Genomic DNA, 27,916 nt, shown 5'->3' with positions numbered 1-27,916 from the left:
AGCTTTGCCTGTTGCGTTGTCATTTTAATTCTCTTTTTCGCTTCCTTGGCGACTCCGTTACATGTCCTCGAGAATAGGCGTGATCCTCCATCTTCAACAGGCTTTCAAATCTGCCGGCAGTCGCGAGTAATGTCGTCACGGTGCCACTGAGTGTAAAAGTGCGAAAGGCGGAGGTATGTCCCTCTTTGGCTAATGTATTTTAAAGATGGAGGTGCTACATGGCGACTGCCATTCGAGCGACTCGCTCGTATGTATTCTGAATGATTCTGAATGGCAGATTCTACGCGTACGAGAATACTCTCATTAGTTGGTGGAAGTAATTACACATGAATGAGCACATATTTGTGAAAGAACAAAGGGGTTTCTGCTAAGAATCAACTCAAAACGTTACACAATGGAGCTTTAAGATTAGGTAAAATGCGGAGTGAGCTGCTCACCATTTCAGGTTCTATTTTGCTTTCTACAGTGTATAATTACCATATAACAAATTGCAATTAACCAAATTACAAAGTTATTGCCAAACACTAAACCTGGGGTCCCTGAGCGTCTGGGGCCTCGGGGCAGTTGGCAACTCAACCACGCTTGCTGAAGCGGCAGTAGGCATCTGAATGAAGGTCAGCGAAGAAAGGCCCACAGGAAGTTGTTGTAGCAGATCCTTCCTGCGGTGTTGGCATCCAAATAAGAGCTGAGGTGGAAGAACTCCTCCTCTGACAGTCTGACGCTGAAGTGGCGCAGCACCTGCATGGGCAACAGCGGCAAAAGTTGGAGTTGGAGTGCCTACGTGTGAACATTTGTGTGTGTCCTAGTGTTTCGGGTTGGGGTTTAGGAGACGTCATCCCAGAACAGGTTGCTAATTGTTTCTATCGATTAGCCCAGGGAGCATTGCCGTCTGTGAAATGTACAGCAGGTAAATGGCAGGGACAATAAAACAGGAGTGTCAGCTGCTGCTCTCCTGGGCCAAAATGTCAGAGCCGTCTTGTTTCAACCTTCAGCTTAATTGAGCAATTAAAATTACTGATTGGCTGTCAAGTGGTGTGTGTGTGTGTGTGTGTGTGTGTGTGTCTTGAGCACCATGGATTTCCAGTCACCCTCCATCGTTCTTCTACAGACATTTTGATAGAAGACACACAAGTGAAGCGATCGCATCAATAATTCATGAAGAACCAGTTTGTCTCTGAGTGTTTTGCAGGTGGAGCTCTGCGGGGAAGGGGGGGGGGGGACTGTAACCGACCTCACCTGCCTAAAGTCCTGCACCGAGACACTTCCCGTGCGGCTGCGGTCACACGACAGGAAGCAGCGTCTGATGGCGGTCCAGGAGGAGCGAACGACATCGTGCATCCTCAGCATGACCTCCACGCAATCTCTGCTCAGAACACCCTGGCTGGCCTGAACCGGACCAGACCGTGCAGTTATCCCATCAGGCAGGGTACAAGGCCCAGACAGGAAGTCACGAACAACCAGAAAGAAAGAAAAAAACAAATAAAAAGGTGAGAGCCCAAATTAGCGCTACTATTTAATTTCTTCACAAGCTGAGACGCAGAACAAAGTGTTGTTTGTTCTATGATCAGATAAAAAAAAGGGTTTTGTCTGTAAACTCGTGTAGAGACACGCTATAGAATCAGATAAGATGCAGGGGGGGGACAATTTTACACAGATGGTGGTGGGTTCAGTCAAGACAATGCAGGTCTTTGTGATTCCAAAGTTGGTTTGGAAGCTTGCAGCTCATGGGTTGCCAGATTAGGGCCCTCACCCACACGCTCCATTAAAGCTTGGGGGCTCAGCTCAGTGGCTCAGCGGGAGTCTTTTAAGAGCGTGCCCACCCGTGTGTCATTGTTCAAAGCTTCATATACACCTCCCCATGCCAGAAAAGCTCCGCAAACTCACCAAACTTGCCCAGTTTGCTTGTCATGGGAGGCGATAGTCGAGAGCCTGAGGGTGGGAGGTCCCCGCTGAGTTTACACAATCTGGCAACCCGGCATCACCCCCCCTCCCCCCCCCACACACACACGCGCACACACACACACACACACACACACACACACACACACACACACACACACACACGCACACACGCACTTACTTATAACCCAATTTAAACTTGCAGCCAATAAAAGTACAATACATCAGATGTTAAACAGAGGAAAGGAGAGGGACTGCAGAGTTAATTTGAAATGTGCTGCTCAGCATGGGCATGTGTAGCTGAAAGTACATACCCCGTGTCCCAATTTCACATTAACTCCAACTGTGATGACTGGATACATGAGGGAAAAGTACATTTCCAAATTGCTAACATGCATACTAAAATCTCAACCCGCTCGTCTGGTACAGTCTGCCATGAAGGTGACGGGGAGGAGTGGGGAACATCTCCCTTCAGCCAATCAGCATCCTCCACCCCGAAGATGAGCTCTTACCATCCGGCAGACGATACAGAGTCCCCAAATGCAGACTGAACCGTTTATTTAAATACTCATATGTGCCAACATCAATCAATATGTTAAATAATAATGCTTTCTGAGGCTGTATGCATTGTGCAATAGTATCACGGTGTTTTGTTTATGTAGTGTGCAATTTTTGTGGCCTGTGGCTCTCATTGTTTTGCACTTGGTTTCCATGTGGATTCTTTATTGTAAGTGCAGCTAAAGTTGCCAGCTCCGGAGTCCAAGAAAAGTTTCCCCAAGAGGACAATAAAGTATATTATATTGATAAGCATATATCAGCATATATCAGTGGGCAGTGGTGGCGAGCTTGGGACCGGGAGGTCGCCGGTTCAATCCCCCAGACTGACAGGATAAAATCTGGGTGAGGAAAGTGAAAGAGCAGCGCTTGTCCCTCCCTCATCACCACCACTGAGGTGCCCTTGAGCAAGGCCCTTAACCCCAACCGCTCCAGTGGAGCTGCTCAGCGGCCAGCAGATCAGACTGTGGTAGTACTGGGCAGCTTCCAGGTAGGAATGTGGAACTGTGTGGATGTGACAGGTCGTCGTTGCAAATGAGAAGTTGTTCTCAATCGACTTACCTGGATAGATAAAGGTTAAATAAAAAAAATAAATAAATAAATTATCCCCATGTGTGTCATATCAAAATGCTCAGAACAAACTCAGCTTTGTGTATAGTGACACCCAAAATTGTTCCAGAGCAAGAGATAAAAGAGATAATTTGGCGCTAAAGCAGAAATATTTCTCAAATCTCATGAAAACATACCTACCTACAAATATAAATAAAATAGTAAATAAATGTCTAAAATGACATTTTTTTGAGTAGGAGTGTTGTCAAACATTGCTTGGACTAGCCAGTGCGTCGTTTGTCCTCAGAGGGTTAAGTCATTTGCAATTTGCATTTTATTGCACCATGTAAACAAAGTGGAGGAGATACAAATGTAGTCATAGCTCAATATTAGATGGGTTGGAGACACATTTAAGAGCTTAATACATGCAGACATAGAATTGCAGTATAACAGTTGGTTTTTTTACCGGTGTAATAGGAAGAGGGAGTCTACGTCGCTCATATGCCGTCTTGGTCTCTGCTGGTTTTAGGTTCAAGAGGAAGTGACGAAGGAAGTCGTGATATGAAACGCAACCATTACTGGTGATGTCAAACTTCTCAGCCAGATGCTCAAACTGCTCCTGAGTCATACTGATGCCGAGAGATTGGAGGATCTCTGCAACACACAGTCAGTCCTGAGCATGTAGCAGGTAGAAGGAATAGCTCAGGGTCATATACAGTCATGTGAAAAAATTAAGACACCCCATTAAATATTCAGTTATTCATTAAGAAATGTTCACATATCGATATGTCTAATCTTGTTTTATTTATCTCTGGAAAAGAAAGTGATCTAATTGCAGGTAAACAGCAAAAAATAACATTGTTTTACTCATTAAACAAAAGACATCAACATAAATGCATATTCTAACTGAGGAAAAAGTTAGGACACCCTACCCCCTAATACCTAGTGTTACCCCCTTTGGCTGAAATAACCCCACTCCTCAATGCAGAATGCTTTAACCTGTGTGATGTTTGAGGGGTTTCTTGCATGTACAGCCCGTTTCAAGTCACCCCACAGCATCTCAATGGGATTAAGATCTGGGCTTTGACTGGGCCATTCCAGGACTCTCCATTTCTTAGTTTTCAGCCAGTCCTTGGTGGATTTACTGGTCTGTTTAGGGTCATTGTCATGTTGCAGGGTCCAGTTCCGCTTCAGCTTTCATTTTCTTACAGATGGTCTCACATGTTGCTCAAGCACCCTCTGATACACTGTAGAATTCATGATGGATTCTATGATGGTGAGGGGGCTAGGTCCTGCTGCAGCAAAGCATCCCCAAACCACTTTTCCTGGAACGCTGTATTCGGTGTGCGCCAAACATGTCCTCTGTTCTGGTGTCCAAATAATTAAATTTTAGACTCATCTGTCCAAAGAACATTATTCCAGAAGTCCTGTTCTTTGTCTACGTTCTCTCTGGCAAACGTCAGTCTGGCCTTAGTGTTTCTCTTGGAGAGTAAAGGTTTCCTCCTTGCACACCTGCCGTGAAGATTAAACTTGTGCAGTCTCTTTCTGATTGTAGAGGCATGCACTTTCACATCAACAGTCGCCAGAGCCTGCTGTAGGTCCCGTGATGACATTTTAGGGGTTTTGGAGACTTCTTTTAGCATCTTGCGGTCTGCTCTCGGGGTGAACTTGCTTGGACGGCCAGACCTGGGCATGTTGGCAGTTGAAAGTTTGAATGTCCTCCACTTGTACACTAATTTCCGGACAGTGGAATGGCTGATTTCAAACTCTTTTGAGATCTTTTTAAATCCCTTACCAGACTCATAAGCTGCAACAATCTTCTTTCTGAAGGCCTCAGACAGGTCTTTGGATCTCACCATGGTGTTCACTCTCACGTCAACAGTCAGGAGCACACCAAACTGAATGTCTGAGGTTTAAATAGGGCAAGCCTCCTTCAAAATGCTGAGTAACAATGTTCTAATCATGTGCACCTGATGTGATACACCTGTGTGTGATTTCAGCCATTTTAAGTGGGACAAAATGTGGGGGCGTCCTAATTTATTCCTCAGCAGAAATTGCATGTTTATTTTATTACATTTTACAGAAAGTTTTAAAAAGTATTTTCTTCAGTTTTACTTGTTTAGTTATATTACTTGAATCTCTCAGTATTGTTAAAATTGATATTAAATATCCATATGTCTAAATATGTTAAAAAACACACGTTTTCATAGGGTGTCCTAATTTTTTCACATGACTATATGATTGTCTGTGGTTTGCTGCTCACCCAGGAAGGAGGTGGTGCTGATGTGTCCCTCTTGCTGAGGATCTTCCTCGGTACAGTTCCTCTGGATCTCTTTCCAGCAGCGCAGCACGGCCCCACGCAGCCTCCTCTCCGTGCTGCCCAATGGGCTTCCTGTTCCCGGCCTCCCCACTGAGGCAGGACGCCTGAAGGTGCACTGGGGGGCAGACTGGGAGAGGAATGAGAGGAGGTGAGGAGTAGGGCTGCACAACTACACTGAAGAAAAGTCTCATCTTAAGTTATTTAAAGTGCTCATATTCTGCTCATTTTCAGTTCATACTTGTATTTAGAGGTTGTACCAGAATAGGTTTATGTGGTTTAATTTTCAAAAAACACCATATATTTGTTGTACTGCACATTGCTACAGCTCCTCTTTTCACCCTGTGTGTTGAGCTCTCTGTTTTAGCTACAGAGTGAGACATCTCACTTCTGTTCCATCTTTGTTGGGAGTCGCACATGCGCAGTACCCAAGCGGGTAAGCTTCGCTTCGGAACTTGAACCTCCTATGGCGTCATTTTGATGCTACCAAACGATCACCCGCCGTTAGCATCCCATTGACTCCCATTCATTCTGACGTCACTTTGACAGCGAATAACTTTACATCTGAAGAGTTTAAAGACTTTTTTTGTCCATTGTTTATTTCTAAAGAAACACGACAATGTATAAAAGGCTCCATTACCTTGTAGCTCACGTTATGGATCCGTAGCAGACGTTTTTGTAAAAATTGGCTAACGATTGTGTCGTAACCACGGAACTTACTGTCTCATAGTAGAGGAATTACCGTATAGTACAGGAGAAGCACGCAGCCAGTTTGGACTTACATTAGCTGTTTAAGTTTAATTACTAATGTTAACTAACTTTTAGTTAGCAGTATGTTATCTCCTTACATATATCTACGCTCTCCGTCTCTGCAAGATTGGGAATGATCTCTCAGTTGGAGGCTGCTCAGTAACGCTCAGCTATCACCGGAAAAGTGCTTCTAAAGGCCTTCACTGGTCTCCGTCCAGAGACACGGGACCTGCTGGTCCATTTTATATACAGTCTATGGTAGTACCTAGGTAAGGACTACTAGCCAGTCAGAAGCAGAGTATGAGGGCATGCCCTGACAGTACCTAGGTAAGGACTACTAGCCAGTCAGAAGCAGAGTATGAGGGCGTGCCCTGACAGTATCTAGGTAAGGACTACTAGCCAGTCAGAAGCAGAGTATGATGGCGTGCCATGCTAGCAGCTAGGTGAGCATTATAACGTGTGTTCCAAAGTGACCACGTTTGTCTCTGAAGTAAAGGCTGGACTACAATAGAGCTGTTTGGAGCAGTTTGTGAACAGTGTTTTCTGTTGGAGATGGTAAGTCCCTTTGGGGGGAACTTTGGGCTTTTTCACTTTGTAAACCTGTAACGTGCACAAAAAAGATATATGACACAATAAAGCGAAGGGAAAATGCCAAAAAGCATAATATGAGCACTTTAAGAATAGTTTGCACCAAGCTGCTGATTCCAACGCCCTGTCTATCAGTGGTGGAATGTAACTAAGTACATTTACTCAAGTACTGTACTAAAGTACAAATGTTGAGGTACTTGTACTTTACTTGAGTCTTTTCATGCCACTTTCTACTTCTACTCCGCTACATTTCAGAGAGATATTATACTTTTTATTCCACTACATTCATCTGACAGCTTTAGTTACTGGTTACTTTACACATTAAGATTTTTGCACAAAAAACACATGTAGTTTATAAAATCTGATGTTTTATTATAAATTAAACTAGCCAACAATATAACAGCTACAAGTCCAGCTGAAATGATTAGACCATTAAACACTGAGTTGATTGACAGAACTGTTTGGATCTTTTCCAGTTTCTAAAATGAGAGGATTTTTCTGCATTGAGTACTTTTACTTTTTATACTTTAAGTACACTTTCCTGATGATACTTACATACATTTTCAATGCAGGATTTTTACTTGTAATTGAGTATTTTTTACAGTGTGGTATTAGTACTTTTAGTTAAGTAAAGGATCTGAATACTTCTTCCACCACTGGTGCAGGCCTGCAATCACGGCCTGCAGCCTCGGTTTGTGAACGACGAGAGCAAGTCGTATGCTGTAAGCTTATGTGTTAATAAACTTTGCATTACGCACATGAGGTTACGAACATGAGGTTAAGATTTTTATCAACTTCAAGTTTAAGGTATTTCATACAGTTTGTTTGGTTACCTGACTACAGATGTAAAAGTAAGGCAGAATTGTTTTGTTTTTTTTTAGATTTTTTTCATGCCTGAGTGGTGTTGATTTGGTTACATTGCCATTTAAAAAAAAAAAAAGATGAGTTTAGGAATCACCTGCAAAGATGAAAACTCTGGTTTGAAATCAAGACAGTACATTATTTACACATGTAATACGTTTCTGAGGTGAACATGTGGTTCATGCTGTTTCTACAGCCTTGATCCACCCACAATTTCAAATTGGTGCTTGAAGTCTGGCAAGACTGAACAGGCATCTGCTTATTTCAAGTAGGCTGTGCAGTGAATGAAATTTCTCTAAACACCAACACTTCACATACATACATACCGGACAAAAGGTGTCGATAAAGGACATGCACTTTGCTCTGTGTATTTGGCGTGTACATAGTGTGTCTCAGACATACACACGCCCCGCTCAACTGTAACTGCTCTTTGCTTTCAATTTATAAACTATTAAAACATGGCGGACGTTCTGGAAATGTCAAATATCTCTAAAATATAAGCCTTTCTCCAAAAGAAGTTTCTGAAGAAATATTAGATGGCAAACCAGTTACTGGTTCTCGCCTCTCTTTGTACATATAAAGCAAATGTTCACCTCATGTTAATTGCAAAAAATTGACAGATGGAGTGTCTTTGCAGTCTGTGGGAATCTGCCCCGAACAGCTAATGTCCCGACTGTACAAACATTAGCTGTAGCTAGCAACATACACAGAGGGTGTGTGATTGGTCTGACACAGGCGCCGCTGATTGAATCCATTTTTGCTACAGCATTATGGCATTATATTTGAGACTCAATATAAAGCAAGCAGTGAGACATTTTGATCATGGAAAAAAACATCTTTTTGAGACACACTCCACTGCCGGGTGGGAACACACGCACTCAGATCAGACTTTAATACCAGGTGGAAACAGGGTCTAAGGGGGCTTTCCCACCTGAAAGTCCAAAACCAAGGTCCGGACCAAGGTTTATGTTTTTGTTACATTGTATACATTTGATCCGGCAAGTTTTGCAGTTATGCAAGCGCACCAAAGAATAGGGTTGGGTTCCTATGCAACCGGTAGGAATTTCAGTTCCTCATTTCGGTTCCACTTAATGTGTCGACTGAAATATATTCCCTCTGTCGCTCCAAAACGGACGTAAAAATATAACCCTTTCTCTGCAGTCTACCGTTAGCTAGCTACCGTAAATGTAGGCTACTTTTAAAATGCCATATTTTCCCTCTGGGCTCACCAAAACGCATGTAAAAGCATATTAACAATTCACTGCACGTGATCGCTAGTAAACATATTACACTTGCTCTGCTAGTCTATCGTTAGCTAGCTAGCTTTTAGTGCATTTAAAATGCCTAAAGCCAAGCAGTCAAAAGTGTGGCTGTATTTCACAGCCAAGGATTCCGACATCGCAAAAGGCAACAAATGTTTCAAAACGATTACGTGCAAAGGGGGAAGCACGTCGAATGTATGGAAACATGCGGCGACACACTACAAAAGAGCCTTTCTTTGATGTCATTTTTCAGTTTTTCAAGAATCGGTTTAGGAATCGGAATCGTTTTAAAAGTACCGGTTCGGCATCGGAATCGTAAAAATCCAAACGGTACCCAACCCTACCAAAGAAGTACACGTGACAAAACTACGTCCTGTCGTCATCACATACTTGAGCTACGTCTCCCGACAGTTGTAACGGATCGGTTTGTAGACGGGCTTCCCCGTCTTCTCGTCTCCTCTCTCTGTATCTGAGTTGTTTCAACTGACTGCTCGTCACCCCGTGCTACCGCGGCTCTTTTTATGTCGGTCTGACACAGGCACCGTTGATTAAATGCATTTTCGCTATGGCATTATATTTGAAACTCAATTCAAAGCCGGCAGTGAGATATTTTCATCACGGAAAAAAACATGTTTGGAAACACATGATTTATATTTGGCAGGGAAATTGGAAAGACAAATTTTTGAGCTAGCAAAATCTATCCTCTGCTCAAACCTTTATTTCTGTGTCTGCTATTATCCGCATAGGTGCGCAAAGATAACCTTTCTCATTCAGTTTGACTAATTTTCCAAATCCTACCTTTCTTGCTCTGTGTGCTTTTGTAGATGGCACACACTCACACAAATCTGAAGAGTGCACAGAGCAGAGAGGAGCAGCAGGGATACTGTGATGAAGTGTCCAAGGGTTTGTAAGTGCACAGAGCAGTGTATTTGATGGGGAAATAAGTAAAAGAGAATGAGGGAGGTTATTAGTGTGCAGTCTTCAGTCTTCTGGATATTCTATCCTGTCATGTGCTGTACCTTAGTGCGTTGCAGAATGGCACCTACAGTCTCCGGGCAAAATGTTGTTGCTGAGGCTGTTTGTCTGGGCTCAGACGAAGGCGATGGGACATTGTTGGCGGGAGCCCCTGCTTCTGTCCTGCTCAGCGCACCAAAACGCTTCAGAAACTCTCTGTACTGCAGCTTCTTCTGCTCATTCACAGGCATCTGACTCCACACACACTCAAACTGAGAAGCAAAAGGAAACACACACACACACACAATCATTGGCACTGGGGGGGGGGGACTAGGACCCCAAAGCGAGCTACAAACAGCACAGTAAATTGGCTTTACAGATGACTAACTTCCTCACGCAGTCAATAATTATCAGCAAAGATAAATTAGATTTTGATAATTAAAGAAAACATATCAGACTAAAACGAATGGTACTGGCAAATGCACCGAAAGACTCGTTCCCTCACAGACTCATTTCCTCATTTGTAACCATGGACGGATGCCACTATGTGTTGTTTCAGCTTGAAAGTACTGGAAGAGTTGTTGGAAATGTGCTTGTTCTCTTGCGTGGCTAGAATTCTCTGAATTATCACGGACTGGAATACAAGCAAACAGTTTCTCTGGCTTCACCTGATCCTTTGTGAGTCTCGGGCAGTGGTGATCACAAAGCTGTCTGAACTGCCCTTTAGTGATTGTAGTGCTGTTGGAGGGGTCCAGATCCATGAGCTCTTTGGTGATTTCATACAGGTCACCGGAGACGACTTCCTGGATCTGCTGCAGAGGCTCGGTGCCTTCAGAGGTCTCGGTCTGGATAGGCGATCTATCGGTTTTAGTCCGTGGTTCCCAGGTCTTACTCGGGCACCTCTCTGACGTCTACATCATTATAAACAGTAGCATACAACACACACACACACGCATGCACGCACAAACACACACACACACACACACACACACACACACACACACACACACACACACACACACACACTATATGAGGCATACAGGGAGGCACAACATACAACTAACAGAAAAGGTCAACATATACACTCATTTGCTTGCCTTCTAAGGGTGCTTTCACACCTGCCTTGTTTAGTTTGGTTGAATTGCGCGAATAGAGTTGGTTTTCCCCCTTGGGGGGGCTTGGGGGCTTTCCCACCTGAAAGTCCAAAACCAAGGTCCGGACCAAGGTTTATATTTTTGTTACATTGTATACATTTGATCCGGCAAGTTTTGCAGTTATGCAAGCTCACCAAAGAATAGGGTTGGGTTCCTACGCAAACGGTAGGAATTTCGGTTCCACTTAATGTGTCGACTGAAATATTTTCCCTCTGTCGCTCTGAAACGGACGTAAAAATATCACACTTTCTCTGTAGTCTACTGTTAGCTAGCTACCGTAAATGTAGGCTACTTTTAAAATGCCATATTTTCCCTCTGGGCACCAAAACGGACTTTCCAACCTCGAACCGCACCAGGTACTGTATGTGTACTCCAGTAGTCTGAGCTAAATGTCTCCTGTAATCAGCTGTGCTTTGCAATCTGCGATGCGGCGGATCAGTACTGTAGCGGCTTCAGTGTTTCAAACAGACTGCAGCCAAAGCAAACAAACTATAGGTGTGAAAACGTCCTAAGGATAAGATGAGAAAACAAATCTCACTGCCATGTCTGTGTTGAGTACAAAGCTGGAGTCAGGATGTGATTAGCCTAGCTTAGCATAACAAGACTAAGACCCTGTTTCCACCTGCTATTAAAATCCGATCTGAGTGATCGGATCACAAGTGGACAGCTCTAAGTACAGGTGAAAACACTCTCAGGACGCTTTGAGGACGCACTGAGAGCCGATCTTTAAAACCACATTTGGAGGTGGTCTAAGCCACGTGTCCACACTCTCATAGCAGTGAGAACGGGAATGCATCCCGTGTCCACATTAAAGGACAATTCCGGCGCAAAATGAACCTAGGGGTTAAAAATACGTGTACCGAGTCGACTGTTCTCTGGGATATGTTTTCATGCTAATCAAATGTGTCTCTGGCTTGAAACAAGCTAGTACGAATCGCTGATTAGCTTCACGCTAGGCTTTCGGGGCACTGGTAGAGTAAAAAGAAATCGCTATTTTATACCACTAGCAAGGCTCAAAATAGCACCATACTTCAACGGTAGCATAATGAGGGTCCCTAAATGTAAACCGAAGCATTGAGAACTTTGTAAGTGTACAGACAGTTTATTAAAAATATAGATTATAAAGACATTACCTTCGCGTATACAGCCAGGCGCCATCTTGGGAAAACAGTCATGACCAGTCGAACCACGAACGGCGTGCAACCAGTAACCAGTAACATAGCTCGAGCAGGACATTTGTCGTTCGACTGGTCGTGACTGTTTTCCCAAGATGGTGCCTGCCTGTATATGAATAATAATATACAAATAATAATAAATAAAATAATAAACTGTCTGTACACTTACAAAGTTCTCAATGCTTTGGTTTACATGTAGGGACCCTCATTATGCTACCGTAGCTAACCGGAAACTAGGTAAGATCACATTAGCTAGCTGTTTCTCTAACTTCAGTCAGTACAAGGCAGGATTAGCCGGGAGACTTCTTCTAAACGAGGGCGTACTTCCAACTTTGCGTGGAATACCTGCCGAACAGGGACATGTAAGTAGTTCTTTTGTAGATTATGGTGAACTTGTGTGTGTTGTAGCAGTGTTTTGCCATTGAGAACGAGGGGGCTTAGCGCTAGCATGCTAGCGCTAAGCCCCCTCGTAGAAAGCCGTGCAGATTTTGAACAGCTCACCCAGAGACTGAAGGCAGGTTACATACAGAAACTGTATCTCACTCTAAACAGCATGGATGTTTTTTTTCAAGTTTGTATGTGTGTGGAAGCACCAGAGACACAAAATAACACCCCAAATCCCAGAAAAAGTGATTTTTTTTTTCATAATATGGGCACTTTAAGTATCTCCGGAAACAGCTTCTCTTACCAGTGGGCTCGGTGACTGAAACTTGTTGAGGAAATCCTTCCAGTTAACAGTGCAGTTCTCACGGTCCAGCTGCAGTTGGCTCAGCATGTATCTGTACTGTTTGTCTGACAGACGGGCACAAAAGTTCTCCAGCACCTGGCGAAATTCCAGAGCTTTGACTGTCCCTGTCCCACTCTGGTCAAAGGCCAAGAATGCCTGGAGGACAGAAAGAGACACACGAAAAGTGATCAGCTGAGAAACCGGTGACAAAGAAAAATGAAGCATGTTGTAAGCTTCACCTTATACAGATGAGGTGCTGACGCAGTTACTAGTTCTTGCATCCTAGCCAGAGCCAGGCCTGGACTGAGGCTGTCCAAAGACTCTATCTGGCATACAGCATCAGGAGAAGCAGGAGGACGCTCACACCTCTTCTCTGCTTTAGGGTCAAACTCAGACAGGAAGTCCATGTAAGATAGCCTCTCACCGTTATCATCCATGGGAACCTCAAGCCTATAGAGACACACAAACAAGTTGGTTTCACAATGAATGAATTAAACTAACAAGTGCAGATTTTTTTTTATTTTTTTTATTTAACATACTTTATTAATCCCGCAAGGGACATTAAACATGTTTCACTCTGTTGTTAGTAACACACATTACACACACAGGCAGTAGCGGTTTTTGGCACAGGCGAAGTGGGCAGCCACCCGGGGCAGCATTTTTTTCATGACACATGGGGGGGGGGGGAGGTTCGAGCACTTAAAAAGGAAGATCCTCGAAGCGGTTTTACTGTATTATCTATCATTTCACCGTGTGGGGAATTGGCAAATTGGCGCCCCTGCTTGCTGAGAAGGTGCCGTGCACACTGCACAGAGAGGCTGTGTGAGAAGGGGAAAGGGGAGGGAGGAGCGGGGGGCAGTTCACCTCTGTGTTGAACGGGTTGCTGGGCATAGGCGCGGATACCGTTGGTGCTCCGCTAATACTGAGCACCCACGAAGCTGATCACGGTTATGTGTCAGTTAAACTTGTCATCTCCAATCCTATCCTGAGTTGAAAGACTTTACGGTTTTATTATCGAGTTGATAGGCCTGTGTGTTTGTGTCTGACTACTTTTATTTTTAAAGGGCGTGTGCTCGCGAGTACCCACAGAGAAAAAAATAAGTCGGCACCTATGTTGCTTGGTCTCCCAAATGGAACGGTCCGGACAAGGAGGGGAACGGGGGATGATAAGGATCTAACAGAGATCTACCCCAACTTTTGGACTGCTGTCAGGATTGCACTTACTCTGCCAGTCACTGTGGCTCCAGCAGAGAGGAGCTTTTCAAAGCTAAAGTTGATCAAGTCATACCTGAGGTCAACCATGTCCCAGGAACGGCTCACTGGCCTTTCCGTCAGTATTAATCATTCAATAGGGGAGCAGATTTCATACGATGACATCATTGATGATTTTGCATCAAGGAAGGCCAGAAAGGTCAGGTTTGTGTTTTCTGTTCTTAGTGCTATAGTGTAATAATTAGATTCTCTTGAGTGTGTTTTCACATTTGTGTGATGAAGGATTGTGCTATTTAGAATATTTATTCTGTATTTTATTTGCATATTATTCTTAATATTTTATATTATTGCTGCTCTCTGCTCTTGTTACATTTTTTATATATCTGATTGTATATATTGTTGGCACATTTTTATATATATATAATTATAACAACATAAGTGAAAGAGAAAATTATATTTCTCAATTGCACAAATCTTTCATTAGAACATTTGAAAAACACACTTAAGAGAATCCAGTTATTTAACTATTGCAATTACAACAGGAAACACTTTTTAAGTTGCACAATCACCACCTCCAACATCTTCAAAAGACAATGAACACAATTCTGCACAAAATATGACAGTATAAGTTATCAGAACTTAAAATAAATATACACTATAATATAGTAATTCTGCAATTTTGTGTGGTTTTTTTTGTTTTGTTTTTGGTTTTATTTTTTTTTATTTTTTTTGGGGGGGTGGGGGGGGGGGGCAAAAATGGATCAATTCATCACCAAATCTGTGTAACAAATGATATCAACCCCAAAATTGCTGCAACACATCATGAGACATACGCATGACAATGGCCATCATATACTTCAATCATAATGTTCTAACCCCTTATACAATCTAACAAACCTTCAACATTTTAATAGGCGCCTAACTAAAACACAGTGCTAATTACACATGCGTGTATGGTGGGTGTCTAAGGGTTAACTAAGATGGTGAAAATGATAAAGAAAATGATAATCTGTATGGTGCAAATGATCAAATGATTATCTGCATACCAATAAATACACAGGCCCAATTCTATGTTTTTCATTGTGGTCTTTGGTAAGATTGTCTTTACAGTTTCCAGTTTTTTCAATTGCTAATCGACAGTGGTTACAACTTAATCCACATGTGCAAAACTCTAACCACAGTCTGCAGAGTTTTGAAAACTGTGTCCAAGGGATGAAAAACGAACTAGTTTGGTCCACATGAACTGCTGCTGTGTGAGTTTTGCACGTGTCTCCAGTTGTGCCCACTACTTTAATGTATGTCTCCACAGGGAAAAGTAAAGGATGGAGTTGACCTGCGCAGGTGATTTACAAGCTGCTCTCTCCGGACAGAGCAGCTGTAGGTTTGTAACAGGCTCAGCAGCTCCTCCACTGTCACTGTGCCATCTCTACTCGTTTCCAGGTGAGTCAGGGAGTCGCTCAACCCCTTGTAGTTCTCCTGCACAGTCTGTCTGTGGACAGCACAATAAGAGCTTGTGTTATAACCTGTGCTGCAAATCTTCCATAGCGTCACTCAAGTATTTCTGTTCAGACAGACAGCGTAATGAAAAATATGCTTGGCTTACTCACATCATCAGAAAACAAATATGAGAACATAAACATTTGGAAAGTTTAATGCAGATTCTGAAAGCAACTGTTAAACTGTTGCTTTCATACTGTAAATCAAAACTAATAACTAATACAATGACATACCTATCGTACAGCTACACTTGAAAATGTGTGGGATTTACTGTAATAAGCCTTGTTGCATTGCATTCACAATATTCATTAAGAACAATATTTTTTTTATGGGCTTAATAATAATCACAGCATGTGCTTAAATGTTTGTTTATCTAAATCCCCTGGGGTACGGAGCTCATTCAGGAGAGTAGCCACGCTCATATTACAGCATAATATTTGTAAATTGTACTGACACTCCAGAGCACTGCTTGTTTAGAAAACTAAAATCTGTACATATCAACCTATAAATATGTTGTTTTTAGGGCATATATCCTGTCTGAGTCATTGAGGAAACGTTTATGTTCAACATTAAAAGCAGCATGGCTATGGCTGCATGCATTTTATAATGTTATGTTGTGTATGTTTCAGGTACATCAAGTATAAGCCACGTTTTTCATACTAAATGCTGCGGAACATTCATGGTTTTTGCATTCATTTAAATGGCCGGGATCATTTATACTTAATAGTTATTAACAGCATTTGACACTCATTTCAGAACGTTTTGCACTACAACAGACAGAAAATCTGGAACACCCACATGCTGTATGTCTAGACAGTCAAAAGCACAGAACGAATGGGAACTGCAAGGAGAGGAAGAGGGAGTGATATATATCATATGAGACAGCTGCCACTCTGTTTGTCACTGATAAGAGGGATTCCAATCTGCAGTGTAGCTCATTCACTTCACTGATGAATGGAGAATTATACAGTTACAATGACGTACAGACCAGCCAAATAACCTCACACAAGGCGGAAACCCAAAAGGTCAAAACACATGAAAATTTGATAAACCCGGCCATTGCATACCCATGATGTAGGCTTATGCAATGTGCAGATCTAAAGAAATCATCTCTAACTCAGTTATCAAAAACTGCATTGCTGCAATCATTTGAATTCTTACAACTGCTGAATTAACAGGCAATGGTAAATGTTTTTTTTGAAGAGCAGATATAGAAAAGCCAACTTAAGCTATTTGATCAGTGGTGGATGGGTCAAACTAACACAGGACCTTACCATGGAAGAGCAGGGTTCAACTTCTGTTTGAAAATAAAAGTAAATGAACGTCACATTCAGCATCACATGCTTAACCGGAGGTAAAGTAACGTCTGATTTGAACCCAAACCAAAATCTTTCTTTCTAAACTTAACCAAGTAGCTTTAATGCCTAATCATAACCGATTCGTTTTTGTGCCTAAACATAACCAAACAGCAACCGTTTCACAACTTTAAAGACGTGTTCAAAATTTCGTCCGTTAACCTTCTCTGCTTTAGATAAAATGTCGTATTTCCTGCCACCGCTAGGGTTGGAAATTTATGAAACGCTCCTGTGGGTTGGATTAGAAGGTAGGAATAAATGATGTGGTTTGAACTTAACCACTTAACCAGGTTACAGTAATTAAAGACCTAGTCTTGCATTGTCAGACCTTTCTCCACAGCGCTGCAGAAGAGAGTCTGGCTAGTCCACATAGCATTCCTGGATGGGAGAAAAACATGCTCTGGTTTATTGGCATTTCTTTAAACCAATCACAATTGTCTTGGGCAGCGCTAAGCACCGCACGGAGCAACGGCACTTCTGCAAAATAGCCTCAGGAAGGAACTTGTTTTGGGTGAACATGTGTACGTTCATAAGTAGTTTTAGTCATGTAACAGAAAACTCAGATTGGACAGATAGTCTAGCTAGCTGTCTGGAGGAGCAGTTAACCATAGTCCTCATTAATCCTCCGGAGTTTAAAATGCCAACACAAAAAAAAGCCCAAGGTAACGGATATCCGGCCTTATTGAGAAACATCCAGCGGAATTTCCGGTGGCAATCCCGGAAGTGGAACGTCGTGGATATAGACTATTAAAGACTTAAAGCAACGGGCATACAGCCCTACTCTGCTTTTTTCAAGTTGCTGTCCCAACCAGAGGGACTGAATATTATACAAACATACTGCACAGAGGCAGGAGTACATAACAAGGACACACAGTGTCATAGATGTGAAAAAACATGAACAATATTATTTATGTATTTCTAATTCCCATTGCAGTTAAACAATAGGCCCACAGAAAAAGCAGCACTTCCCACGCCGATGATTACGTGCTCTTGGTTTTGCACCTCTAACACCTCTACAACACACATGACACGACACACATCTACGCACTGCTTTCATTACTGATCCACCCACACCATTGTTAGTGTTAACCTTAGTTTAACAAACTGTTTGTTTCAAGTAGGTAAATCTCCTGCAAGGATTTCCTCCTTTTCAGGGCCAGTTTATGACAACATTGACCACCCTCTCACCTTCCAGCCAACATGACACCTGCCTCTTCTGTACTCGACATTCCAAACATTATTATAGCAGCAAACAACCATTTTCTATATGAAGATATGGTAGAGTAATGGCGTCCTGAGCAGAGAATGAAGTCACACTCCCTCTGTTCGTTGTATTCTGCTTCTCGTTCTTTGTTTTCGGCCGCATGTGCATGTTTTGATAGAGAGAGGGGGGTTTATAATTTAAGGGATAAGTTTAATTTCAAGGTTCTAGCTGTTCGCACGACTATAAAAAGTCAGTGCATTACAATCAGTGATGTGAAATTGTGGAATGGTCTGAGCAACAATTGCAATGTGTGTTCATTGAGGTATGTGTATGTTTGTTATTATATATATATATATATATATATAAATAAGATATAAATGTGGTAATAATTTACTTATATTATAAGTTAGAGAAATGTGGTCAAATATATTAGGGTTATTATATTATACAGTATGTATGTGTGAGTGTATGTAAATATGTGTATGTAAATATATTAGTGTGAAGTGTATGTGTATGTATGTAAATGTGTATGTATGTATATGTGTGTGTATGCACGTGTATGTATGAATGCCAATATATATCTGTATATGGATTGTACGTTCAAAACACCAATATATAGTTAGATGGGAGCGTTCCACAGTACTAAGGGTCAGGAAGGGAAGTTATACTGAAAAAATAAAAACTAAATAAAAACAATAATAATTCATTACTGAGCTATAGAAAAGGGGTAGGATTAAATAAGTGTATACTTCTTCCTACTGCTTTTCAGACGTGTCTATATCGGTTAACTTTTCTTATAGTTTATTGAACGTTTTGCTCGTTTGTTAACTTATTTGTACATTTCTTTGATGTTTTGTTTTGTTTATTTTTGATATGTCTGAAATAAAGTCTTCATTCATTCATTCATGTGAGTGCACGTGAGTGCATGTGAGTGCCTCGTGCGTCGGTATCAGACAACGAGGGTCATGACATAACGTCTATTATTATCCTTAGAGATAGGGTAAGAAGCTCAGACATCCAGAAGAAGCTCAGGGTAGAACTGATCGAAAGGAGTCTGTTTAGGTGGCCGGCTATCTGATTGGGATGCCTCCCTGTGGATGCATTCCAGGCGAGTGCAAATGTAGGAAGAGACAACGGAGCAGACCCAAAGCATGCTGGAGGGATTGCATATACCATCTGGCCTGGGGAAAGGATGTGGGCTGAGGAGAAGGAATATCTGGGCTACCTTACTTAGCCTGCTGACCTGGATAAACGCCAGAGAATTGATCGATGGGTAACCTAAAATTGCCCACAGTATCCTTCTTCGCTTACTCAATGCACTCGAGTGATGCCGCGTCAGAGGACACTGGTCTGTCAGCGTTCTTCTGGGCAACAGCTTGGTTGAGCTTCTGGCTCCGAGGCCCGAGATCCCCTTCGTGATGAAACCCCAGCTTTTCCAGGAAGTCACAAACTGCCACACAGCCCCGGCGCTCTGGGTCATACCTGTCAAAAGATGAAGTAAAACAAATTGTGGCTGGCACAGACAAGAGCCCTGCCAACGTGACATCATGACTTCGCGTACAGACTTCGCGTACAGACAACACGCCACTTTCCAAGTGGCGTGTTGTCTGTACGCATTTTGACCCATCTGCGTGTAAGTCTACCGTATACTGCACGTTGCATTTTGACGTGTATGGCTACGCTGTATTGACAATGAGGACATACGTCATGATAGCTTGCTGTCACGTGACGATTTGGGAGATGTCTGAGCCCGCCCACCATTTTGGGATCCTACGCTATCGTTTGCCAGGGGCAACAGTGTAAGAGCAACACAAAGACGGAGCAGGAAAGATGGCTCGAGGAATTGGCATCACGGCGAACGGGTTGGGTTTAGGAAAACAACAACGGGGTTGGGTTTAGGAAAAGAAGACGCGGGACACGATCCCCGGTCTCGTGGGTGAAAGTCCTGTGTTTGACCCATTCTCCACCCCGACCAACCTCCCTACGCAAATTTTTGGCCTTTCATACTACTCGCTACGGCGTAAATTGACACGCAATCGCAAGGTAATGTAAGTCAACGGAGGCCAAACGGCGTTGATTCATACGCTAAAAAGCGATTATGCGTCTTGGCATACGAATTGGCGTGTCATACATACGCCACTTCTTGAGATCAGTCTGGCCCTGCACTATATGATGTAGTGATTGTGAGGCCTCAGCTGGGTATCTCTTACCTCGACCAGAGCTGGTCGAACTCTTCGGGACTCATGGGGAGAGCGTAGGTGAAGAGGAGTCCCCTCAAGCTCTTTTTATGGATCCAACCCTGGCCGTCTGTGTCAAACTGGCACAGCACCTGACGGGAAAAAGAGGAACAGGTCCAGATCGTTGCATCATGCAAATAATCAATTTAGGTGTGCTTTCTGTGAGTTTTACTGACCTTAGACATGTCTGCCCACTTGTAGCGAGCTTCACAGGCCAGGAGTTCATGGAGCTGCTCTTGTCTGTCAGGAGAGACGGAGAACAAACATTCATTCAACCTCGAGAGATCATTGAGGGGCGGCCCTCATTTTCAATGTCATCGAGTCAGATTACAAAGAGAAAAACAGAACAACAGAAAGTACAATCATAAGAAATATAGAGAGACAATAACACCAAAATGTCCAAGCATCAGTAATAATAACCATATCAGACTCACACACGTGCCGTCTGTGTCCCTTGTTTGCGTTTGCCATTGTTTTCAACAACGTGGACAAATTCGGCGTAGTTGAGATTGCCCCCGGGATGCAGGCCCATCAGATCAAGCAGCCGCTGGTACTCTGCCTCCCTGCAGAAAAACCCCAAGCTGCTGTACAGCCCTTTGAAGTCACTGCAGTCGACCACGCCTTTACGTTTCCTGTCCATCAGTCGGAACGCCGTCAGATTGTCCTGGTGGGAGGAGACTGCGTTATCAGAACAGAGACATGCTTAAGAGTTTTCATTCCAAGAAAGTCAAGTCAAGTCAAGACGAGTCCGTCAAGTCAAGTAGGTTTTATTGTCATTTCAACCATATACACTGTATATAGTGAGACGAAACAACGTTTCACCATGGATCAAGTGGTGTCACACATTTAAAACATATAAAAACGACATTTAGTGCACAAACATTATAGATTATACATTAAGTGCAATTGCTACTTAAAGTAGAGCATTTAAGACAGACAAGGGACAGGACAGACAACAGACAACTACTACTACTACATGACAAGTGGCTCATGCTAGCCACCAAGCTAATGCTCATGGTGATGTTATAATTATTCCCTGGCTTTGTTGGTGTATTGCTGCATATCTCGGCATGTTACCACCACCTGTAGATCACTGGAATAGAGTGAAACCATTGGCAGGATTGTGTATCGCCTCACCCACACGTGCTTGTGCATTCATGTGTGCGTTCAACGGATAAAACAAAACAGGGACCCGCTCATAAAAGAACAGCTCCATAGCGCTGTTGGTGGTAGCCGAAACTGGACTTTTACCAATAGCAAGTTCCAGGGTGTCACTGGAGCAGCTCATGAATCTGATTACAGTGTGAAGTGCTCACCGTGATTTGTGCAAACCTGCACGCCAGCCCTCTGCTGCTGCTGTGCGACACGTCTATAGCGAGAATGCAGGAAGGCCGCTCTTGAAGACGTCTCTTTGTTAAAACCTTCACAATGGCTTCATATAGACGTGTTCATATTACTTTTGTTTAGCTTCTAGCGGCTTCCTCATTCTCCTCCTTTCTAGTTGGCCGTATGTTGTCGAAGGATTCAGAAAAAAAGGAAGAGCTTAGCCCTGTTTCACTAAGAGTCCCAATTCATTTTTAGACTATTTATCATCTACTTTGAGACTTTGTTAAAATGTAAATATTCAAAACACTTTGTAAAAGAAGTTCATGTTTGGGGACATTCCACACAGCATCTCTCGCTCCAAAGCAGCCATTCACATCAGTCTTTTTTTTATTAATTAAAATAGCAGCTGAATGCATTGCTAATTAGCAGCTGGTCTGAAAGACGTCCTGTGAACGTCTTGCTCACCCCATGGATGATCTTGATGCTGGTCTTCATGACAGCCAGGCACTGCTCAGCTGAAGTAAGCAAGGGGCCGACCTCATCTTCATCACCATGACCCCCAGAGCGCTGCTGCCCGTCGCTAGCTGTGGCCTCTACAGAAACCACGGGGAAAAAAACAGATGTTAAATCACAGATGTTTTGATATTTGGCCTTTTAATCGATGGGGGATTTAGTTATTGTTCTCAGGGGCGGGGCAAGAGGGGGGCATGGGGTGGCACCACCCCCCCCCGAAATATGATTTGTGCCCTCCCCCATCCTTTGGGCTAGAGTGCTGTTAATCTGACAATTGGGATTTCCATTGGATCAGAGTACTGTCACTTGGCTGCCTGTTCTGCCAATCTTCCCAGCCCTCATCATATGACCAAATAATGTTTCCATGGTGACTTTTCAAACTTCTGATATCATGGAACACACTTTTTTTTTTTTTACTTAAAGTGGCAGACTCAGCTTATAGATAATGTGTATTGTATTCGGATATACATTTTTTTTAAATGAAAACAAGTGAAATAATGACTGGGATGTTTTATTTCCTATACTTGTAAGCAGATTTTCTATGCTGTATTCCGATCAAATGTTGCCCCCCCCCCCAACAAATTGTTGGTGCCCTCTGTGCCACCCCACCTAAAAAATTCTGGAATCGAATTCTGGATTGTTCTTATTGCTGTTCTGATCATGCTTGTTCACTGATGCAGTGATGCTGAGTCTATGCTGCCCTGACTGATGTTGTTTCAAGTCTGTTTTATGTTGCACAAGATGCTGCACAACCAATTGCCCATCGGGGACACATAAAGTTGAAAGTTGAAGTTGAAGTAATCAGGCAGATAATTAACTGGCTCTTAAATTCCTAGTCTTTGTGAGGGTATTATACCCAACAAATTGGAATTTTTGTTCCATTTTGGGAATCACTACTGTTTTTCCACACTCCACAGAACACCCTTCATGTCTTAAAGCGCACTGGGCATTTAACTGCCTGACCTAATTCATATTTAATTAGACGCACACTTGTATTCTAAATTCAGGAAACTTGATTTGTATGCCTTGCAAACATGACTAACTTTAGGTCCTGGCTTTGTTTGATGATTCTATTTTTTCTTTTTTTTTTTTTATTCTTTCTAGTGCGTTTCTTTTTCTTTTTTTTTAAGAGGATACAAATTAGAGCGATGCCCCGCTGCTCTGTTTTCTGCTTCCAAAGCATATAATTAGCCCAAACAAGCAAAAATGAGTGTGATTCTGAATCTGTGCTTCCCCGCTCTGTTACTTGAGAGACGGAGAGGTTTCTCTATACTCTATTTATAATCCAGGATGATTTCTCCAATGGCTCATGTGCTAAGAAAGACATCATTTTACAGGAAGCAGGGGGGCTTATGTTTGATCACGGTGGGTGGGTAGGAGTTGGGATGCAAGGCGAGATGGAGTGGAGGGGGACGGGAGCCTGGTGGGGAGTAGGAAGGGACTTTAAATATCTCTATTTAAGCAATGAAAACCCTGCCATGCAGAACTGATGGGATTGCTGACGCCGCTGGTCAAGATGTTCTGGCTGCCGTTCTTCTGTCTCACCCTCGTACTTCACCAGGAACAACGAGCGCTCGATCCGTCCATCCCTGAAGCCCAGCTGTTCAGTCAACTTGTGGAAATTCTTATCGTCCAAGATGACCCAGCTGTCCTCTAGTATCTAGGGGTAAAAGAAGAGAAAGCAGGACAAGTTGACAGTCTGCTGCACTGCACTGTGCTTCAGGCTGGGTTCATTGACTATTACAGATACGCTAGGAAATTTGACCTGTATCTTTTATTAACCAGCTATGGAAGATTTATAATGCCTAAATAAAACACAGTAAAATGCAATACACATTGTTATATGTATGTTTTTTTTATTTTTTTTTATTTTTTAAAGATTATTTTTTTGGGGCTTTTCCCTTTATTTGATAGTGACAGTGGATAGACAGGAAAGGTGGAGAGAAAGAGAGGGGATGACACGCAGCAAAGGGCAGCAGGTCGGACTCGAACCCGGGCCGCTGCAAAGGACTCAGCCTACATGGGGCGAATGAGCTCTTACTGGGTGAGCTAGAGGCCGCCCCGTTAAATGTATGTTTTGTTATATGTACAGTATATAGGGTTGGGTATCGAACTCAGTACTTTTTTTTGGTACCGACCAAATTACGTCAGCACTACCAAGGACCGATTTGGCACCGCTGGATTTAAATCCAGCGGTGCCAAATTTCGTAACCTGAGAGCACGTAAGCACGAGCTTCTCTGTCCTCTCTGCATGTTGACAGAGAGCGGGGGTCCGACACACACACACACACACACACACACACACACACACACACACACACACACACAAACAAACTCAAGCAAACTATGTCGTCTCTGCAGTTTTGTTGAAGTCACAGTGAGTCACGGCAAAGCCGATAAAGCGGTTGCAAGTATGGTTACAGTTTTTTCAAAACTTCAAGTAGACAGCGTTTGCTGCGATATGATATTAACGGCGGGCCGAAAGCAGTTGCGGTGCACTTCCTCTGAGACAAGCAGGCACAACAGCAGTTTTATTGACAGGCTGAGGCTGTAAGGCAAGGCAACTTCATTTCTACAGCACATTTCAGCAACAAGGCAATTCAAAGTGCTTTACATGAAACATTAAAGAGCAATTAAAAATGGCCAAGAAAATATACTGGCTAAAAGAGAAAAATATACAAATACAAGAATAAAAGTTACAGTGAGTAAGGAATGAATAACTATTCAATTGAATAGGTTGTAGGGACGGGAGGGGGAGGTGATTTTTTGTTTTGTTTTATTTTGAGTGTAAAATGTTCTAAATAAGTAAATAGGATAAATAGGTTTGGAATGATTGTTACAACTGAATTACATTTTTTGTTATTACAGAGGGAAAGTACCGAAAAAAGGTACTGTTTGGTATCGGAAACGAATGTGAGGTACTGGTATCGGTACCAGTACCAATAAAATTGTGAACGGTACCCAACCCTAACAGTATGTGTATTTATTTACCTACTGAATGAATTGTTTTATAATTGTGATATAGCTCTGTCTGTCATGGCTGCCATCAGCTCAACCCTCTCCCACGACAATAATTTACATACAGTCCCTAATCTGGCTAAACCTGCATCTTGTAGAACCAAGTTTGAGTTATCTTCTCACAAACGTAGGGCTGGACAATTAATTAAATATGAATTGCGATCAAGATTTTAGCTTCCCACAATTAAATGAAAATGATCGACTGCGACGTTGGCGTTTAAATGCTCTGCTGCATATCAAATTAAGCGCTTCCTAACCACAAGCATGACTCGGGACCAGCAGATGCATAACGCATGACCGTTCAGTGAAACAGTATAACAACACAGACCTCTACACACATCAGACTGCTCGGTTATAACTCAACTCCGTTATTCTACAGAATAAAAAAAAATAATTGCATCTATATAACTATTCAAAGGTACTCAGAAGGCTGCTTTCTTAAACAGATAACTTTATTAAAGAATATTTAACATTATTATACATACAATGTATTACATTCAACCAATTCTAGAAATGAACACTGAAAAAAAAAATAAAGAATAAATACAAATTAAACTAGAAGGGCAGACCTTCACCGAGGCATGCTCTATCTCACAATGTTCATGCAGTGTGAATCTTCCCAGTCGGGAAAACATTTTTGTAATTATTCCAACACCACATGAATGCAGCACAAACACCCTATCTCGCAATGTTAAAGAAAGTGAAAATAATTTGTGTATCCACCCCGTGATTCAGATCAGCTCCAAAATTGAATGGGTTCGTCCTTGGCCCATGATACGCCCTTCCAACAGGTTTCATGAAAATCAGGCAAGTACTTTCCGTCACGACCGACAAACTGAACCAAAAACATACCCTACTTGGCGGAGGTAATAAATGGCTAAATAAACATCACTACTGTATGTTCAGTATCAGTCAATTGCCGACCATTTAAATAAAGAACTACGTAATGACACCATTTCCAAATCACCCCAAGTACTGCTTATATGGATAGGTTGTCATATGGGCACATATTGGACAAAATAGATACCGATACAGATACATACCGATATGTCTGTAATAGGCCAACATCGATGAATCGATCAGGCTCTACAAATATATCTACAATATCTACAACGTACACATCCATGTGGAGATTGGCAGGGTTTAGTATGTCTGCTTTTAAGATGGTCATGTAGCTTGTATTTGTTCCCCACTCACCTTCCGTACATCTGTCTCTGACAGCGTCCCATCAGAGCTGTGGGTGATGGCCTGGATGCGGTCAGTCAGGCTGCTTTGGCGTTGCTCTAACCTTACTCTCATCCTCTGGAAAACAATGTCCAGGATGTTGCAGGTGTCCGAACTGACTTCAGGGCTGGAGGGAGGCCGCTGTCCGCTGACTGACTGCAGGGGCGACTGAGGCGATGTGCATAGCCTGTAGGGCAAATTGGTTAGAGCTCAGTAAAGAATGGGACTATAATAAAAGATGGCGTGCCAGGGCTGCAGTCAGGAGCCTGTTTGCACAACTCCAAGTGACCAATAAAGTTGGAGTTAAACCCAGTTCCAAGTAAAAAGTGAAACCAGAGCAATTCATGCTGTATTCCAATCTAAAATAAATGCAACAGTGCATCTTCAAATGTGAAGAGTAATTCTTACAATAAATAAGTTGGCATGACGTCTGTACTTCAACCCTTCAAGAAACAAAAATGAATTCATATGTAGGGACCAATCAAAGGTTTGATGGATTAGGGGGTCAGATTAACCCTATCAGGTTAAGGGGTTCGGGTTAGAGGAAGGCAACTGACATTTTCTCTGCAGGACAGTCTGTCTGAGTGTAAGACAAGTCTTACACTCCATCCCCAAAAATCTTAAAACGTGGAAATAATGTGTCTAGATGCCAAACTAATCCTGCTTATTTTCAGGTGGAAACACACTCAATACCTAATGGCAGATATATGTCTCAAAGAACTTCTGGAGGTGGGGTGACACACTGTATCAGACCTTTGTAAATGACCAAGAATGTCAAGCTACGTATGTCAAACGGGAGTAATTAAACGTAATCCTAGGCACTAAAGATAACCAGTGAATACAAAGTGAATTCCACAGGGTCACCAATGACTGATGGTTGATGGTTGATGGTTGACAGGTGGTTTTCATTTTGGGAGTTGAGGGGCAATCGGATGTGTGTCTGACTACCTAAGACACAAGAGTTAATGCAATGTTGCTATATTTGATACAGTAGGACAACAGCCATTACAGCACAGGTCTGAGCCATGTACTCTGTATGTCTCTCCCCACGCTCACCTCTCATGGTAACTCTTCTCGTGGGATGAGGATGTGTGTGTTTCATCTGTTAGTGGTACTCCCAGGTTTCGGAGAAAGCCAGGGTAATAAACCAGCTTGGATGAACTGGCAGGTCTAGAGCTGGAGGTCTCACAGAGCCTGGAAACACAAAGAGAATGTTTGAGAGTGAGCTGAGAAAACCCCAAACTCAACACCAAACTGAGCAGGTCATAGATTTATCACTTAGCAGTCAAACATCCCATGCATGCTTCTGTCGCCCCCATGAGGAATTCTAAGTAATGAGAACAAAACTGTCAGCACGTCCACATGATACAAGCCTTCCCCCACCCCTCCTCCACGCAGTTGCCAGTAGCCAAGGAGGACACGGAGGATTAAAAAAATGAATTAGCTTTGTAGCAACTCATTTTGCAATGGCTTCAATGTAACGAACGTTCATTAATATCAAAAAGTTATTTAAAGCTCTTAAACTGTGTCTACTTTAAC

General features: G+C 42.6%; 1 protein-coding gene across 1 annotated transcript in view; it reads right to left on the bottom strand.

The window, feature by feature from the left end:
* Positions 1–347: 347 nt before the first annotated feature.
* efcab6 (EF-hand calcium binding domain 6) overlaps positions 348–27,916 on the bottom strand; it is a 74,787-nt gene continuing 47,218 nt past the window's right edge. Inside the window, exons 14-31 of the mRNA XM_035995942.1 lie at positions 27,434–27,571; positions 26,351–26,564; positions 23,681–23,795; positions 22,088–22,215; positions 20,731–20,960; positions 20,473–20,536; positions 20,270–20,388; positions 19,371–19,541; positions 15,337–15,492; positions 13,031–13,241; positions 12,753–12,947; positions 10,404–10,646; positions 9,801–10,007; positions 5,267–5,450; positions 3,470–3,657; positions 1,237–1,386; positions 590–738; positions 348–557 (exon numbers count right to left, since the gene is read on the bottom strand). Coding sequence (XP_035851835.1) covers positions 616–738; positions 1,237–1,386; positions 3,470–3,657; positions 5,267–5,450; positions 9,801–10,007; positions 10,404–10,646; positions 12,753–12,947; positions 13,031–13,241; positions 15,337–15,492; positions 19,371–19,541; positions 20,270–20,388; positions 20,473–20,536; positions 20,731–20,960; positions 22,088–22,215; positions 23,681–23,795; positions 26,351–26,564; positions 27,434–27,571 — 2,836 coding nt within the window. The 3' untranslated portion in view covers positions 348–557; positions 590–615. The remainder of the gene's footprint in view (positions 558–589; positions 739–1,236; positions 1,387–3,469; positions 3,658–5,266; positions 5,451–9,800; positions 10,008–10,403; positions 10,647–12,752; positions 12,948–13,030; positions 13,242–15,336; positions 15,493–19,370; positions 19,542–20,269; positions 20,389–20,472; positions 20,537–20,730; positions 20,961–22,087; positions 22,216–23,680; positions 23,796–26,350; positions 26,565–27,433; positions 27,572–27,916) is intronic.

Source organism: Sander lucioperca, chromosome 20 (assembly GCF_008315115.2).
Source record: "Sander lucioperca isolate FBNREF2018 chromosome 20, SLUC_FBN_1.2, whole genome shotgun sequence".
Lineage (NCBI taxonomy): Eukaryota > Metazoa > Chordata > Actinopteri > Perciformes > Percidae > Sander > Sander lucioperca.
This window is presented reverse-complemented; position numbering and strand designations above follow the sequence as displayed.